The sequence below is a fragment of the Leuciscus leuciscus genome, assembly GCF_965113295.1.
Source record: "Leuciscus leuciscus genome assembly, chromosome: 2".
Taxonomy (NCBI): Eukaryota; Metazoa; Chordata; class Actinopteri; order Cypriniformes; family Leuciscidae; genus Leuciscus; species Leuciscus leuciscus.
This window is the reverse complement of record NC_138726.1, coordinates 64,354,524-64,369,523: the sequence shown is the minus strand read 5'-3', so window position 1 is coordinate 64,369,523 and position 15,000 is coordinate 64,354,524. Positions and strand designations below refer to the sequence as shown.

The 15,000-nt window shown below is 45.3% G+C and overlaps 3 protein-coding genes across 5 annotated transcripts in view; 2 read left to right on the top strand and 1 right to left on the bottom strand.

The window, feature by feature from the left end:
* Positions 1-1,044, bottom strand: part of LOC309492596 (uncharacterized protein) — a 7,542-nt gene extending 6,498 nt beyond the window's left edge. Inside the window, exon 1 of the mRNA XM_082161591.1 lies at positions 1-1,044. This exon is cut by the window's left edge and continues 519 nt beyond it. Within this exon, the coding sequence (XP_082017717.1) occupies positions 1-656 (656 nt within the window). The 5' untranslated portion in view covers positions 657-1,044.
* Positions 1,045-1,185: 141 nt separating this feature from the next.
* Positions 1,186-1,769, top strand: nop10 (NOP10 ribonucleoprotein homolog (yeast)). Its single transcript, XM_082161639.1, has 2 exons — positions 1,186-1,371; positions 1,486-1,769. The coding sequence occupies exons 1-2, from the start codon at positions 1,318-1,320 to the stop codon at positions 1,624-1,626; spliced, it is 195 nt and encodes a 64-aa protein (XP_082017765.1). The 5' UTR covers positions 1,186-1,317; the 3' UTR covers positions 1,627-1,769.
* Positions 1,770-1,906: 137 nt separating this feature from the next.
* Positions 1,907-15,000, top strand: part of slc12a6 (solute carrier family 12 member 6) — a 44,543-nt gene continuing 31,449 nt past the window's right edge. Inside the window, exons 1-5 of one of the 3 annotated variants that reach the window (XM_082161572.1) lie at positions 1,907-2,062; positions 9,955-10,530; positions 12,713-12,804; positions 12,911-13,039; positions 14,193-14,339. In XM_082161572.1, coding sequence (XP_082017698.1) covers positions 10,335-10,530; positions 12,713-12,804; positions 12,911-13,039; positions 14,193-14,339 — 564 coding nt within the window. In that variant the 5' untranslated portion in view covers positions 1,907-2,062; positions 9,955-10,334. Of the gene's footprint in view, positions 2,067-9,946; positions 10,531-12,712; positions 12,805-12,910; positions 13,040-14,192; positions 14,340-15,000 lie in introns of all 3 variants that reach the window. The other 2 variants (XM_082161570.1, XM_082161571.1) reach the window with 2 other exon arrangements.

Below are 15,000 nucleotides of genomic sequence, written 5' to 3'. Positions count from 1 at the left end.
TTAGACGCAGGGTTAAACCCAGGGTTAAAGTTAAATGCGGTGTTAAACCCAGGGTTAAAGTTAAACCCAGGGTTAAAGTTAAATGCGGTGTTAAACCCAGGGTTAAAGTTAAATGCTGGGTTAAACCCAGGTTTAAAATTACACACGGGGTTAAACGCAGGGTTAAAGTGCTGTGGAGGCGTGTAAACGGGCCAGCACTGATTCTGATGAGGCACTGAAGCAACGGGGTTACAATGAGGAGCTAGAACGGGCCACGAAGGGTTAAGATCAGGTGTGTGGAAAGGGTTATCTGTGAATAAAGGTTTGATGCTTCTATCTCGGTTTATTGCACTTCCAGGATGTTCGGAGACGGTGTTCGGGCCGAACCCTGGAAGAGTGTCCTCGTGCTCCTCACACTGAAGCTGCGAACGAAGGGAGTAAACGCATGTGTGCGCTGATCGCTTCGAAGCGCGTGTTTCTGGGACACAAAATGTGTTTTCAGCATCAAAACATGGTGTTTCAGTCTGAGCGTCTTCAGTCCTATCCTGCGCATTTACACATGAGATTTCTTGATAATTAAGCAGCTTGTTATCCTCATTAAGTGGAAGTAAGTGCTCCATCAGATGCGTCTCCTGATGCATGATGTGGTCAGCATGTGGTGACTGAAGCTTCTCCATCTACAAACAGGGGGATTTTACATAATAAGAAAAATGCTAAAGCTAATTTTATATCAGTTAATGTGTACAATAGTTTTTATTTTTAAGATGGCAAGTGGTAGACATTAATCTAACCCCAAAACAACAACAAAACAGTTGGCATATATAGGCTAAATTACATCCAGAATTTACCAAATTACCAACTTTACCTGAAACTGAAGTATCCTCAGAGGATCTGATAATATAAAAGAAGATATTCGAGGACTTTGAAGGTTAAACAACTGGATAATCTGAACAGTTGCTGAAATGCAGATTTAAACTGCACACTTTTAAAAACAAACATAAATCAGCATGTCTGTGTTCCAAACAGTATAATCGCATGTCATTAACTATAACATGATTGTCACATTTATTTACATTAATAATTATTTTTATTATGTCTGCCGTTATAATCAACAGCAGGCGGGATGTTTTCTTTACACACGTGACCTTTTTAAAAACTCAATTTCCCATCGTACTTTGCGCCGCGGCTCGTCCCGCACACATCCGGTTTGTTTCGGGATCAGTCGCACACGTGGTGTTTTGAGCAGCTCTGCCGATTATAAACCTGGTTTCTGCTCGGATATCTTCGAAATAAACCCACAGACACTGTAACTCGCTGTGTGACTGTCGAGAGTTCATCATGTTCCTGCAGTTTTACCTGAACGAGAAAGGCGACAGGGTTTACACTCTGAAGGTGAGTTCTGCTGTAATGGCGGCATATTTTGGGCATAACACGTGTATGTAATATAGATCAGATGTATGCAGACTTTGAGGCATGTTTTGAATATATTATTTGACTTCTGTGCAGAAACTGGACCCGAGCAGCCAGCCCACCAGCTCCGCGCACCCGGCCCGCTTCTCGCCGGACGACAAGTTCTCCAGACACCGCGTGACCATCAAGAAACGCTTCGGGCTCCTGCTAACGCAACAACCGCGACCCGTGCTCTGATCGGAACCATCAACTTTTACACCATATCTTCTTTTTTTTTTTTTACTGAACAATGTTATGTTTATTTTCTAAAGGCATATTTTTTGTTTGTGTGTACTCAAAGATCCTCATGTGAAATAAAATAAAATGCGAGATTTGTGTAATTGTGCGTCAGCTTTATTTGTAAGCAATTGCTAATATGGGTATTTAAATGATCAAAAAAAAGTCTAATTGTAGTTTTCTTCGTGATGTAAATAGTGCGCGGAGAACTACATTTCCCTACAGCGCATCCTACGCATGTACGTCATGACGCAGGGACCGTTGCTCTCTTGAGCGCGCTTACGCCCGTCGCTCAGTCAAACGTGCTGATTTGAAGATCCTCCTGAAACCGGGGCGATACACACACTGGATTTTACCCCAGCACCGGCTCCGGTGGACCCGTGACAGCAGCCCGGGGGTAAGTGAGTGAAATGAATCGATCGTGTTGATCAGAAGTGAATAATAATAATACTGCGACTGTTAGCGCGGGTTTGCGTTTAAACATCATGAAAGCGTCTCGCGCGCGCCTGTTCTGAGGCTTTATTAGTTATATAAAGAGTTTTTTTTAGTGATATTTATAAGGGTGTCTATCTAATTTGAGCCGCTGTCAGGTGTGTGTCTGCGATCGGATTATAATTGGCTTAATGGAGGCGCTCAGGTGCAGGTTTGTCGCAGGAACCCAACGGCAAGATTGTGTCGCAAAACCCAGTAAGTTCCCTATGTAGACAGCACTCTGGACCATACTAGCCGAACCCAGTGAGTTCCCTATGTAGACAGCACTCTGGACTATACCAGCCGAACCCAGTGAGTTCCCTATGTAGACAGCACTCTGGACCATACAAGCCGAACCCAGTGAGTTCCCTATGTAGACAGCACTCTGGACCATACTAGCCGAACCCAGTGAGTTCCCTATGTAGACAGCACTCTGGACCATACCAGCCGAACCCAGTGAGTTCCCTATGTAGACAGCACTCTGGACTATACCAGCCGAACCCAGTGAGTTCCCTATGTAGATACAGCACTCTGGACCATACCAGCCGAACCCAGGGAGTTCCCTATGTAGACAGCACTCTGGACTATACCAGCCGAACCCAGTGAGTTCCCTATGTAGACAGCACTCTGGACCATACCAGCCGAACCCAGTGAGTTCCTTATGTAGACAGCACTCTGGACCATACCAGCCGAACCCAGTGAGTTCCCTATGTAGACAGCACTCTGGACCATACCAGCCGAACCCAGTGAGTTCCCTATGTAGACAGCACTCTGGACTATACCAGCCGAACCCAGTGAGTTCCCTATGTAGATACAGCACTCTGGACCATACCAGCCGAACCCAGGGAGTTCCCTATGTAGACAGCACTCTGGACTATACCAGCCGAACCCAGTGAGTTCCCTATGTAGACAGCACTCTGGACCATACCAGCCGAACCCAGTGAGTTCCTTATGTAGACAGCACTCTGGACCATACCAGCCGAACCCAGTGAGTTCCCTATGTAGACAGCACTCTGGACCATACCAGCCGAACCCAGTGAGTTCCCTATGTAGACAGCACTCTGGACCATACTATGTAGACAGCACTCTGGACCATACTATGTAGACAGCACTCTGGACCATACTAGCCGAACCCAGTGAGTTCCCCATGTAGACAGCACTCTGGACCATACTAGCCGAACCCAGTGAGTTCCCCATGTAGACAGCACTCTGGACCATACTATGTAGACAGCACTCTGGACCATACTAGCCGAACCCAGTGAGTTCCCTATGTAGACAGCACTCTGGACCATACTAGCCGAATCCAGTGAGTTCCTTATGTAGACAGCACTCTGGACCATACTAGCCGAACCCAGTGAGTTCCCTATGTAGACAGCACTCTGGACCATACTAGCCGAACCCAGTGAGTTCCCTATGTAGACAGCACTCTGGACCATACTAGCCGAACCCAGTGAGTTCCTTATGTAGACAGCACTCTGGACCATACTAGCCGAACCCAGTGAGTTCCCTATGTAGACAGCACTCTGGACCATACTAGCCGAACCCAGTGAGTTCCCTATGTAGACAGCACTCTGGACCATACTAGCCGAACCCAGTGAGTTCCTTATGTAGACAGCACTCTAGACCATACTATGTAGACAGCACTCTGGACCATACTATGTAGACAGCACTCTGGACCATACTAGCCGAATCCAGTGAGTTCCTTATGTAGACAGCACTCTGGACCATACTAGCCGAACCCAGTGAGTTCCCTATGTAGACAGCACTCTGGACCATACTAGCCGAACCCAGTGAGTTCCTTATGTAGACAGCACTCTGGACCATACTAGCCGAACCCAGTGAGTTCCCTATGTAGACAGCACTCTGGACCATACTAGCCGAACCCAGTGAGTTCCTTATGTAGACAGCACTCTGGACCATACCAGCCGAACCCAGTGAGTTCCCTATGTAGACAGCACTCTGGACCATACTATGTAGACAGCACTCTGGACCATACTATGTAGACAGCACTCTGGACCATACTAGCCGAACCCAGTGAGTTCCCCATGTAGACAGCACTCTGGACCATACTAGCCGAACCCAGTGAGTTCCTTATGTAGACAGCACTCTGGACCATACTAGCCGAACCCAGTGAGTTCCCTATGTAGACAGCACTCTGGACCATACTAGCCGAACCCAGTGAGTTCCCTATGTAGACAGCACTCTGGACCATACTAGCCGAACCCAGTGAGTTCCCTATGTAGACAGCACTCTAGACCATACTATGTAGACAGCACTCTGGACCATACTATGTAGACAGCACTCTGGACCATACTAGCCGAATCCAGTGAGTTCCTTATGTAGACAGCACTCTGGACCATACTAGCCGAACCCAGTGAGTTCCCTATGTAGACAGCACTCTGGACCATATTAGCCGAACCCAGTGAGTTCCCTATGTAGACAGCACTCTGGACCATACTAGCCGAACCCAGTGAGTTCCTTATGTAGACAGCACTCTGGACCATACCAGCCGAACCCAGTGAGTTCCCTATGTAGACAGCACTCTGGACCATACTATGTAGACAGCACTCTGGACCATACTATGTAGACAGCACTCTGGACCATACTAGCCGAACCCAGTGAGTTCCCCATGTAGACAGCACTCTGGACCATACTAGCCGAACCCAGTGAGTTCCCCATGTAGACAGCACTCTGGACCATACTATGTAGACAGCACTCTGGACCATACTATGTAGACAGCACTCTGGACCATACTAGCCGAACCCAGTGAGTTCCCTATGTAGACAGCACTCTGGACCATACTAGCCGAATCCAGTGAGTTCCTTATGTAGACAGCACTCTGGACCATACTAGCCGAACCCAGTGAGTTCCCTATGTAGACAGCACTCTGGACCATACTAGCCGAACCCAGTGAGTTCCCTATGTAGACAGCACTCTGGACCATACTAGCCGAACCCAGTGAGTTCCCTATGTAGACAGCACTCTGGACCATACTAGCCGAACCCAGTGAGTTCCCTATGTAGACAGCACTCTGGACCATACTAGCCGAACCCAGTGAGTTCCCTATGTAGACAGCACTCTGGACCATACTATGTAGACAGCACTCTGGACCATACTATGTAGACAGCACTCTGGACCATACTAGCCGAACCCAGTGAGTTCCCCATGTAGACAGCACTCTGGACCATACTAGCCGAACCCAGTGAGTTCCTTATGTAGACAGCACTCTGGACCATACTAGCCGAACCCAGTGAGTTCCCTATGTAGACAGCACTCTGGACCATACTAGCCGAACCCAGTGAGTTCCCTATGTAGACAGCACTCTGGACCATACTAGCCGAACCCAGTGAGTTCCCTATGTAGACAGCACTCTAGACCATACTATGTAGACAGCACTCTGGACCATACTATGTAGACAGCACTCTGGACCATACTAGCCGAATCCAGTGAGTTCCTTATGTAGACAGCACTCTGGACCATACTAGCCGAACCCAGTGAGTTCCCTATGTAGACAGCACTCTGGACCATATTAGCCGAACCCAGTGAGTTCCCTATGTAGACAGCACTCTGGACCATACTAGCCGAACCCAGTGAGTTCCTTATGTAGACAGCACTCTGGACCATACCAGCCGAACCCAGTGAGTTCCCTATGTAGACAGCACTCTGGACCATACTATGTAGACAGCACTCTGGACCATACTATGTAGACAGCACTCTGGACCATACTAGCCGAACCCAGTGAGTTCCCCATGTAGACAGCACTCTGGACCATACTAGCCGAACCCAGTGAGTTCCCCATGTAGACAGCACTCTGGACCATACTATGTAGACAGCACTCTGGACCATACTATGTAGACAGCACTCTGGACCATACTAGCCGAATCCAGTGAGTTCCTTATGTAGACAGCACTCTGGACCATACTAGCCGAACCCAGTGAGTTCCCTATGTAGACAGCACTCTGGACCATACTAGCCGAACCCAGTGAGTTCCCTATGTAGACAGCACTCTGGACCATACTAGCCGAACCCAGTGAGTTCCCTATGTAGACAGCACTCTGGACCATACTATGTAGACAGCACTCTGGACCATACTAGCCGAATCCAGTGAGTTCCTTATGTAGACAGCACTCTGGACCATACTAGCCGAACCCAGTGAGTTCCCTATGTAGACAGCACTCTGGACCATACTATGTAGACAGCACTCTGGACCATACCAGCCGAACCCAGTGAGCTGTCAGGCAAACGGTGTGTTTAGGCATCATGTTTTCAGAAACATACTATGGTGTTAGTGTTACTATGGTGGTGTTACTGTGGTGTTACTGTGGTGGTACTGTGGTGGTACTGTGGTGTTACTGGTGTGTTACTGGTACTGTGGTGTTACTGTGGTGTTACTGGTGGTACTGGTAATGTGGTGTTACTGTGTGGTGTTACTGTGGTGGTACTGGTACTGTGGTGTTACTGGTACTGTGGTGTTACTGTGGTGGTACTGGTACTGTGGTGTTACTGTGGTGGTACTGTGGTGTTACTGGTACTGTGGTGTTACTGTGGTGGTACTGGTAATGTGGTGTTACTGTGGTGTTACTGGTACTGTGGTGTTACTGTGGTGGTACTGTGGTGTTACTGTGGTGTTACTGGTACTGTGGTGTTACTGTGGTGGTACTGTGGTGTTACTGTGGTGGTACTGGTACTGTGGTGTTACTGTGGTGGTACTGTGGTGTTACTGTGGTGGTACTGTGGTGGTACTGGTACTGTGGTGGTACTGTGGTGGTACTGTGGTGTTACTGTGGTGGTACTGGTACTGTGGTGTTACTGTGGTGTTACTGGTACTGTGGTGTTACTGTGGTGTTACTGTGGTGGTACTGGTAATGTGGTGTTACTGTGGTGTTACTGGTACTGTGGTGTTACTGTGGTGGTACTGTGGTGTTACTGTGGTGTTACTGGTACTGTGGTGTTACTGTGGTGGTACTGTGGTGCAGGGATGGAAATTAACTTTTTTGTCCACCGGCCACTGTGGCTGGTGGATTTCAAAATCTACCAGCCACTCAATGTTTTTACCAGCCACTTTCTTGTTTTTAACCGACAATGTGTAACTGCATGTGAAAATTAATACTACAAGATCTACAATACTTAAGCAGTTTATTTAATCTCAAGTCTCAATGAAATACTGACATTTTCTCTTTCTCTCTTATATATATTTCTCTTTTTTACCTGGATGTGGCATTTGAATGATTCGTGGTCTTTTATGGCTTCCAGTTTTAGGTTTTTAGTCCCAACAATGAAACTAGGGCTGGGCGATATGGACCAAAAGTCATATCCCGATTATTTAGGCTGAATATTGATATACGAGATATATCCCGATATTTTTTCCGCAAAGTGAGAGCAAATGTTCAGTCAAAGTCAAAGCCAAATATGACATGTCACAAGTAGTTTTATTGAAACCGGCTATTTCCACACACACAAGTACTGTCCCCCTTTACTTAACATAAATTGTAAGAATATGACTTATAGTAAAGACTAGTACTAATAAATAAACATTAGGCCTATGCTAAAGCTATTAAATAGCAGTTCCAAACTAGTTTTTGTTAATACAATGTTGGTATGAGCCACTACAGTCATTTAAAAATATAAAAAATAACACAAAGAAAAATAAAGTGGCATTTTGGGGTTAATATGGAAACGACAGTTACCATGGTGAATACACAATATTAACAATAACTGTTAATGAACCATGGAAACTGCTCCTGGTGAATAGTATGAAAATCATCCCTGCATTACTTTTATTTTGTGTAATTTACAACGTAACGGCGTTGCATGCTCGTAGTTTATTTTGCACTTTATATACAGTGAGGCGATACACAGCGCGCGCCGCCACATTTGCGCGTGCATTTGAAGAGTGTTCGCTATGAGAACAGGAGAACGGCTGACGTGACAGGACAAGAAAGTCCTTTTTTCTGAGGTGAAAGACTTTATTTCAGCGTACACTTATGTCCTCTAAAAGTGTCCGCCGTCTGTGTGAAACAGTATGCTATTTTTATTTACCCGCCACGGTGGCCGGTAGGTGAAGCGAGTTTACCCGCCACAACACAAAATCACCCGCATTTGGCTGGTGGCGGGTGCTAATTTCCATCCCTGCTGTGGTGGTACTGTGGTGTTACTGTGGTGTTACTGTGGTGGTACTGGTACTGTGGTGGTACTGTGGTGTTACTGTGGTGTTACTGTGGTGTTACTGTGGTGTTACTGTGGTGGTACTGGTACTGTGGTGTTACTGTGGTGTTACTGTGGTAGTACTGTGGTGGTACTGTGGTGGTACTGTGGTGTTACTGTGGTGTTACTGTGGTGTTACTGTGGTGGTACTGGTACTGTGGTGTTACTGTGGTGTTACTGTGGTGTTACTGTGGTGGTACTGGTACTGTGGTGTTACTGTGGTGGTACTGTGGTGTTACTGTGGTGGTACTGGTACTGTGGTGTTACTGTGGTGTTACTGTGGTGGTACTGGTACTGTGGTGTTACTGTGGTGTTACTGTGGTGGTACTGTGGTGTTACTGTGGTGTTACTGTGGTGGTACTGGTACTGTGGTGTTACTGTGGTGGTACTGTGGTGGTACTGTGGTGTTACTGTGGTGGTACTGTGGTGTTACTGTGGTGTTACTGTGGTGGTACTGGTAATGTGGTGTTACTGTGGTGTTACTGGTACTGTGGTGTTACTGGTACTGTGGTGTTACTGTGCTGTTACTGTGGTGGTACTGTGGTGGTACTGGTACTGTGGTGGTACTGTGGTGGTACTGTGGTGTTACTGTGGTGTTACTGTGGTGGTACTGTGGTGGTACTGTGGTGTTACTGTGGTGGTACTGGTACTGTGGTGTTACTGTGGTGTTACTGGTACTGTGGTGTTACTCTGGTACACTGATGATACTGTGACCGAATGGGTCTAACGGCTCACTGGGTTTTTGTAACTGTGATCCCAGTTGGGCAGCTAATATAATGCTACTACAGTCTAGCTAGTCCTTTAGTGTGTGTGTGTGTGTGTGTGTGTGTGTGTGTGTAGAATTATATATATATAAAATTCTACACACACACACACACACACACTCTGTCTATACATTAAAGACTTACATATTTCAATACAATACAACAATTCAGTTTTAAAATGAATCATGTTTTTGACTGCTTGATTTGTTCTGTTTGTCTTTCCCTTTTCTCTGTCACACACACACACACACACACACACACACACACACACACACACACACACACACACACACACACACACACACACACACACACACACACACACACACACACACACTCTCTCTCATTCATTCATTCATTCATTCACACTCTCATTCATTAATTCTCACACACACACACACTCTCTCGTTCATTCATTAATTCATTCACTCACACACACACACACACACACACACACACACACACACACACACACACACACACACACACACACACACACTCTCACTCATTCATTCACTCACTCACATACTCACACACACTCACTCATTTACTCTCACACACACACTCTCACTCATTTACTCTCACACACACTCATTAATTCATTCACACACACACACACACACACACACACACACACACACACACACACACACACACACACACACACACACACACACACACACACACACACTCACTCATTTACTCACACACACACTCTTCATTCAATCATTTATTCACACACTCACTCACTCTCTCTCACATACACACACTCACTTATTCATTCATCTCACACACACTCAATCTCTCACACACTCTCTCTTACACACACATATTTATGACAGCTCTAAAGCTTCATGTATGTTGTCTTACAGTAGAGGAATGTTAATGTTTCACACACACTTCAGTTCAGCGGTTTCATTACGTAAACCGTTCCTCCAAACTCTCTGCTGACGAGCCAGAAATCAGATTCAAACGCTGATCTGAGCGAAAACAAGCCCTATTGGGACACATTCCTCTTTTACACACACACACACACACACACACACACGCACACAATCACTGCTGTTACCATCAAGCACTCAACCCGTGACATCATCATCAATCTCCCCGAGATCACACACTCACAGTGTCTCCATGGCGATGCGTGTGTGTGTGTCGCCCCCGGTGAGCGTGAGCTGTGTGTGACGTGGAGCCGCCGCCGCCCTGTCGGACTCGCCGGCGCCGGAAGCCATGGCCTCGTCCGTGCGCTTCACCGTCACACCAATCAGAGCCGAGGACCTGCCCGACACGCCCCCGGACACACACACACTCACACACACACACGCCAGGGTCCGCTTCGGCTCGCGGGAGAGCGTCAGTCGCAGCGAGGCGTCCGCAGGGGTCACGACCTCCGACACGCCCGACCAGGGTGAGCAGCTCAGCGACGGTGAGTGTGTGTGTGTGTGTGTGTGTGTGTGCAGGGCTCGACATTAATGCTTGTCGATGCTTTGAACGAATCGGTTGAGTCACAGATTCAATGACTCATTCATAAACAAATCAGCCGTTTGAACGAATCGTTTGAATAAATGACTCAGTGACTCGCTCATTAAGACGGTCTCCTGCCGCCACCTACTGGTGGTTTAGTGTCGCGTTTGAAAGTGTCATTCCTTCCAACATTTCTTATTTATATATTCAAAAAATATTGATAACAATCTCATAACATTATTTTATGCAGTTGTAATTTTTTAGGATAAATGATTTATTTTGATTGGTAACAGCCCTAGAGTGTCTTATTATTCTAATTTAAAGATGAAGCATATATTTAGTCCCTTTATAAAGGTTAAATATCATAAATATGCTGATTTAAATATGTCAAAGCTGACTGAATTATGGTGAAGTACGACTGTTGAACACATTAGTGTCGGTTGAATAAAGCTGAAATAAAATATAAATATAAATATTAGATGAGAAACGTAAACTTATTTTAGTTTATTGCGAAGGCAACAGTATTATACTATAATTTTATTAAAAATAAATAAAACCTAAAAAAAAAAACCTGAATAAAACGACAAAAGCACAGCAAAATGACTGAACATTAATTAAAATTAATATGTAAACTAACAATTTACAAATGAAAGCTAATTTAAAATATTAATAAAGCTATAATAAAACGTAATAATACTGAATATGGCAGTTATTAAAGCACATCTGAAGTTTTTATATCACAAATGAACAAAAATATACTTTATTCAGTGATATTTTTGTGTTATTTATATACTACTGTAGTATTAATATTTATAGTAGCAAATTAATAGTCTGAATGATCATTTTAAATTTGTATATAGGCTATACGTAAATTATTATTTTTATTTTTTTTAAATGTTTTGAAATAAAATTTCTAAGTTTAATATTTCTTTTAGTATCTAATATTAATATTTAATTTAATTCCAGCTTTGTTTTGATTGACAGCAACTTCTTTGAATGGTTTTAGTTTCAGTGAACAATAACAGCACTGGAGTTTGTTAAAACTTCACAACAATAACATAATGATTTCATATCTAATAATAATAATAATTGTAATAAAAAGTAATCTAATAATTAATCTGTAGTGATGACCTCAGAACGGCTCTGATTGACTCCATATTCAGCTTCAGACTCGCAGTCAGAGGATATTGAGCATTATATGAGCTTATGATCTGCTGATGATGAATCATGACATGTTGATCTTGTAAGATGTGTGTGTTTTGTCTCCTTCATCTCTCTGAGTGAGTGCTGAGGGTGTGACTCTTCATCTGAAACAGGAAGTTCTGTGTGTGTGTGTGTGTGTGTGTGTGTGAAGCTGCAATGATGACTGTGCAGGTGTTGAGCTCAAACACACACGATTATTCATTATGTTGCTTTAAGGCTTCACATGTGGACAACACACACACACACACACACACACACACACACACACACACACACACACACACACACACACACACACACACACACACACACACACACACACACACACCTCAGTGAACAATGCAGTGAAACAAAGGCAGAGGTGTGTGAGTGATTGTGTGTGTCTGTGTGAGAGTGAGAGAGTGTGTGTGAGAGTGTGTGTGTGTGTTGGGGAAGTGAGAGTGTGTGTGTGTGAGAGTGTGAATGAGTGTGTGTGTGTGTGTGTGTGTGTGTGTATGAGAGTGTGAGTGAGTGAGTGTGTGTGTGTGTGTGTGTGTGTGTGTGTGTTGGGGAAGTGAGAGTGTGAGTGAGTGAGTGAGTGAGTGAGAGAGAGAGAGTGTGAATGAGTGAGAGTGTGTGTGTGTGTGTGAGTGAGTGTGTGTGTGTGTGTGTTGGGGAAGTGAGAGTGTGTGTGCTGACGGTTTGCTGATGGCGACACACACACACACACACACACACACACACACACACACACACACACACACACACACACAGATGTCATGTGGTGCTACACTGATTATAAGGACTTCATGGACTTTATGAGAAGTTTTGTTCGGTCTAATTCTTGTTCATCAAACAGTGAAAGTAACGGTTGTTTCCAGACAGGTTTCTCAAGCACTCATATGAACCCTTCAACCGCTGGTGACTCTCTCTCTCTCTCTGTGTGTGTGTGTGTGTGTCAGGTGACGGTGTGAAGCTGTCCAGCGTTTACATCAATAACTCTCACGCCGTTGATGACGATGATTTCTACGACAGGAATCTGGCTCTGTTTGAGGTTTGCTCTCGCAATCACTTCTGTGTCAGTGTCTCAGTTTAAACCCTTTTAGCCTATCTGACCAATGTCTCTCTCCCTCTCTCTCTCTCTCTCTCTCTCTCTGCAGGAGGAGATGGACACTCGCCCCAAGGTGTCGTCTCTGCTCAGTCGTCTGGCGAACTACACAAACCTCACACAAGGCGCCCGAGAGCACGAGGAGGCCGAGAGCATCGGAGAGAAGCGCAAGCCACGCAAGGTGACGCTCTACACACACACACACACACACACACACACACACTCTTCATCTGATGATGACGTCCACGCCTGTAACGGTGAGATCTTTGATGGCTGAACAGGCTCTATATTGTTCGAACTTGGATGAAAGTTATTGGCCTGAAAGACTGTCCTAGTATTCAGACTCTGTATGAGCTAAGCACATTAACTGAGGCAAGCAGGTTCAAAAACTCTTTGTACTGGTATCAATTAGACTGTTGTATGGAAGCTTGTTTCCGCCACAGAATAAAACATTTTAAAAGATAATTGCGACTTTTTATCTCACAATTGCGAGTTTACATCTCGCAATTCTGACTTTATAATACACAATTGGGAGATATAAAGTCAGAATTGCGAGATATAAAGTCAGAATTGCGAGATAAAAAGGCGCAATTATCAAATTTAAAATGTTTTATTATGTGGCGGAAACAAGCTTCCATACTGTTGAACATCAATTAGTGAAGTCTCTTCATTTTTATGTGTATGAGTATTTTGTGTAATTTTTTTATGTACCATTACATATTTCCCTATCAGGGAAAGCCTATATATTTACTCCACAAACTAACTCTACGAACATGGAAAACAGTGATAGATGAAGCTCTTAATCTTTACGCTGAGGAGAAAACCCGAACAACTTTGAGGAGACCAAGAGAATCATGATGATGTGTTTCTGCTCAGCAACACTGGACATCAGACACACGCCGTACGCTAATAACTCTTCATCACTGTCTACTTCCTGTCTATAACAGTTCTGTCTAGTGACGTATGAGACAGGACCGTTAGACAGATCGTACACTAGTGAACACTCATTCTCAGCGCAGTCAAAATAAAAGTCCCAACAACAAGCGTGTCTTACGTCACAGAGTTCCTACTGGCGCTGCGAATACAACCAGGAAAACGTTCCTAAGGGAGCCATTAGTTCTCGGGGAACCATCCTGGTGGATCATTCCTATAACTGAGTTCCTGTAGTTCTGTCCCACCCTAGCGCTGACATCCCCAAGCAAGAGGATCTTATCACTCTTAGGGATCCTAAGAGTTGATGAAAGCATTCCTTGGCCTCATTTTCAGATGGCAAAGTTGGTGCATAGGCACTGAGGAGTGTGGCATAACGCCTTTTTCTCCCATGATTCCTGCAGTCTCCTCAGATGGGCACCTTCATGGGTGTGTACCTGCCGTGCCTGCAGAACATCTTCGGCGTGATCCTCTTCCTCAGGCTCACGTGGGTCGTCGGGACGGCAGGGGTTCTTCAGGCGCTGTGTATCGTCTTCATCTGCTGCTGCTGTGTGAGTCTCACACACACACACTCTCTCTCTCTCACACACACACACACACAGACACAGACACAGACACGCACACACACACACACACACACACACACACACACTCTCTCTCTCTCACACACACACACTCTCTCTCTCTCACACACACACACACACACACACACACACACAGACACAGACACAGACACGCACACACACACACACACACACACACACACACACACACACACACACACACACACACACACACACACACACACAGACACAGACTCACACACACACACACACACACACACACACACACTCTCACACACACACACACACACACACACACACACAGACACACACAGACACAGACACGCACACACACACTCTCTCTCTCTCACACACACACACACACAGACACGCGCACACACAGACACGCGCACACACACTCTCTCACACACACACACACACACACACACACACACACACACACACACACACACACACACACACACACAGACACAGACACAGACTCACACACACACACACACACACACACACACACTCTCACACACACACACACACACACACACACACACACACAGACACAGACACACACAGACACAGACACGCACACACACACTCTCTCTCTCTCACACACACACACACACAGACACGC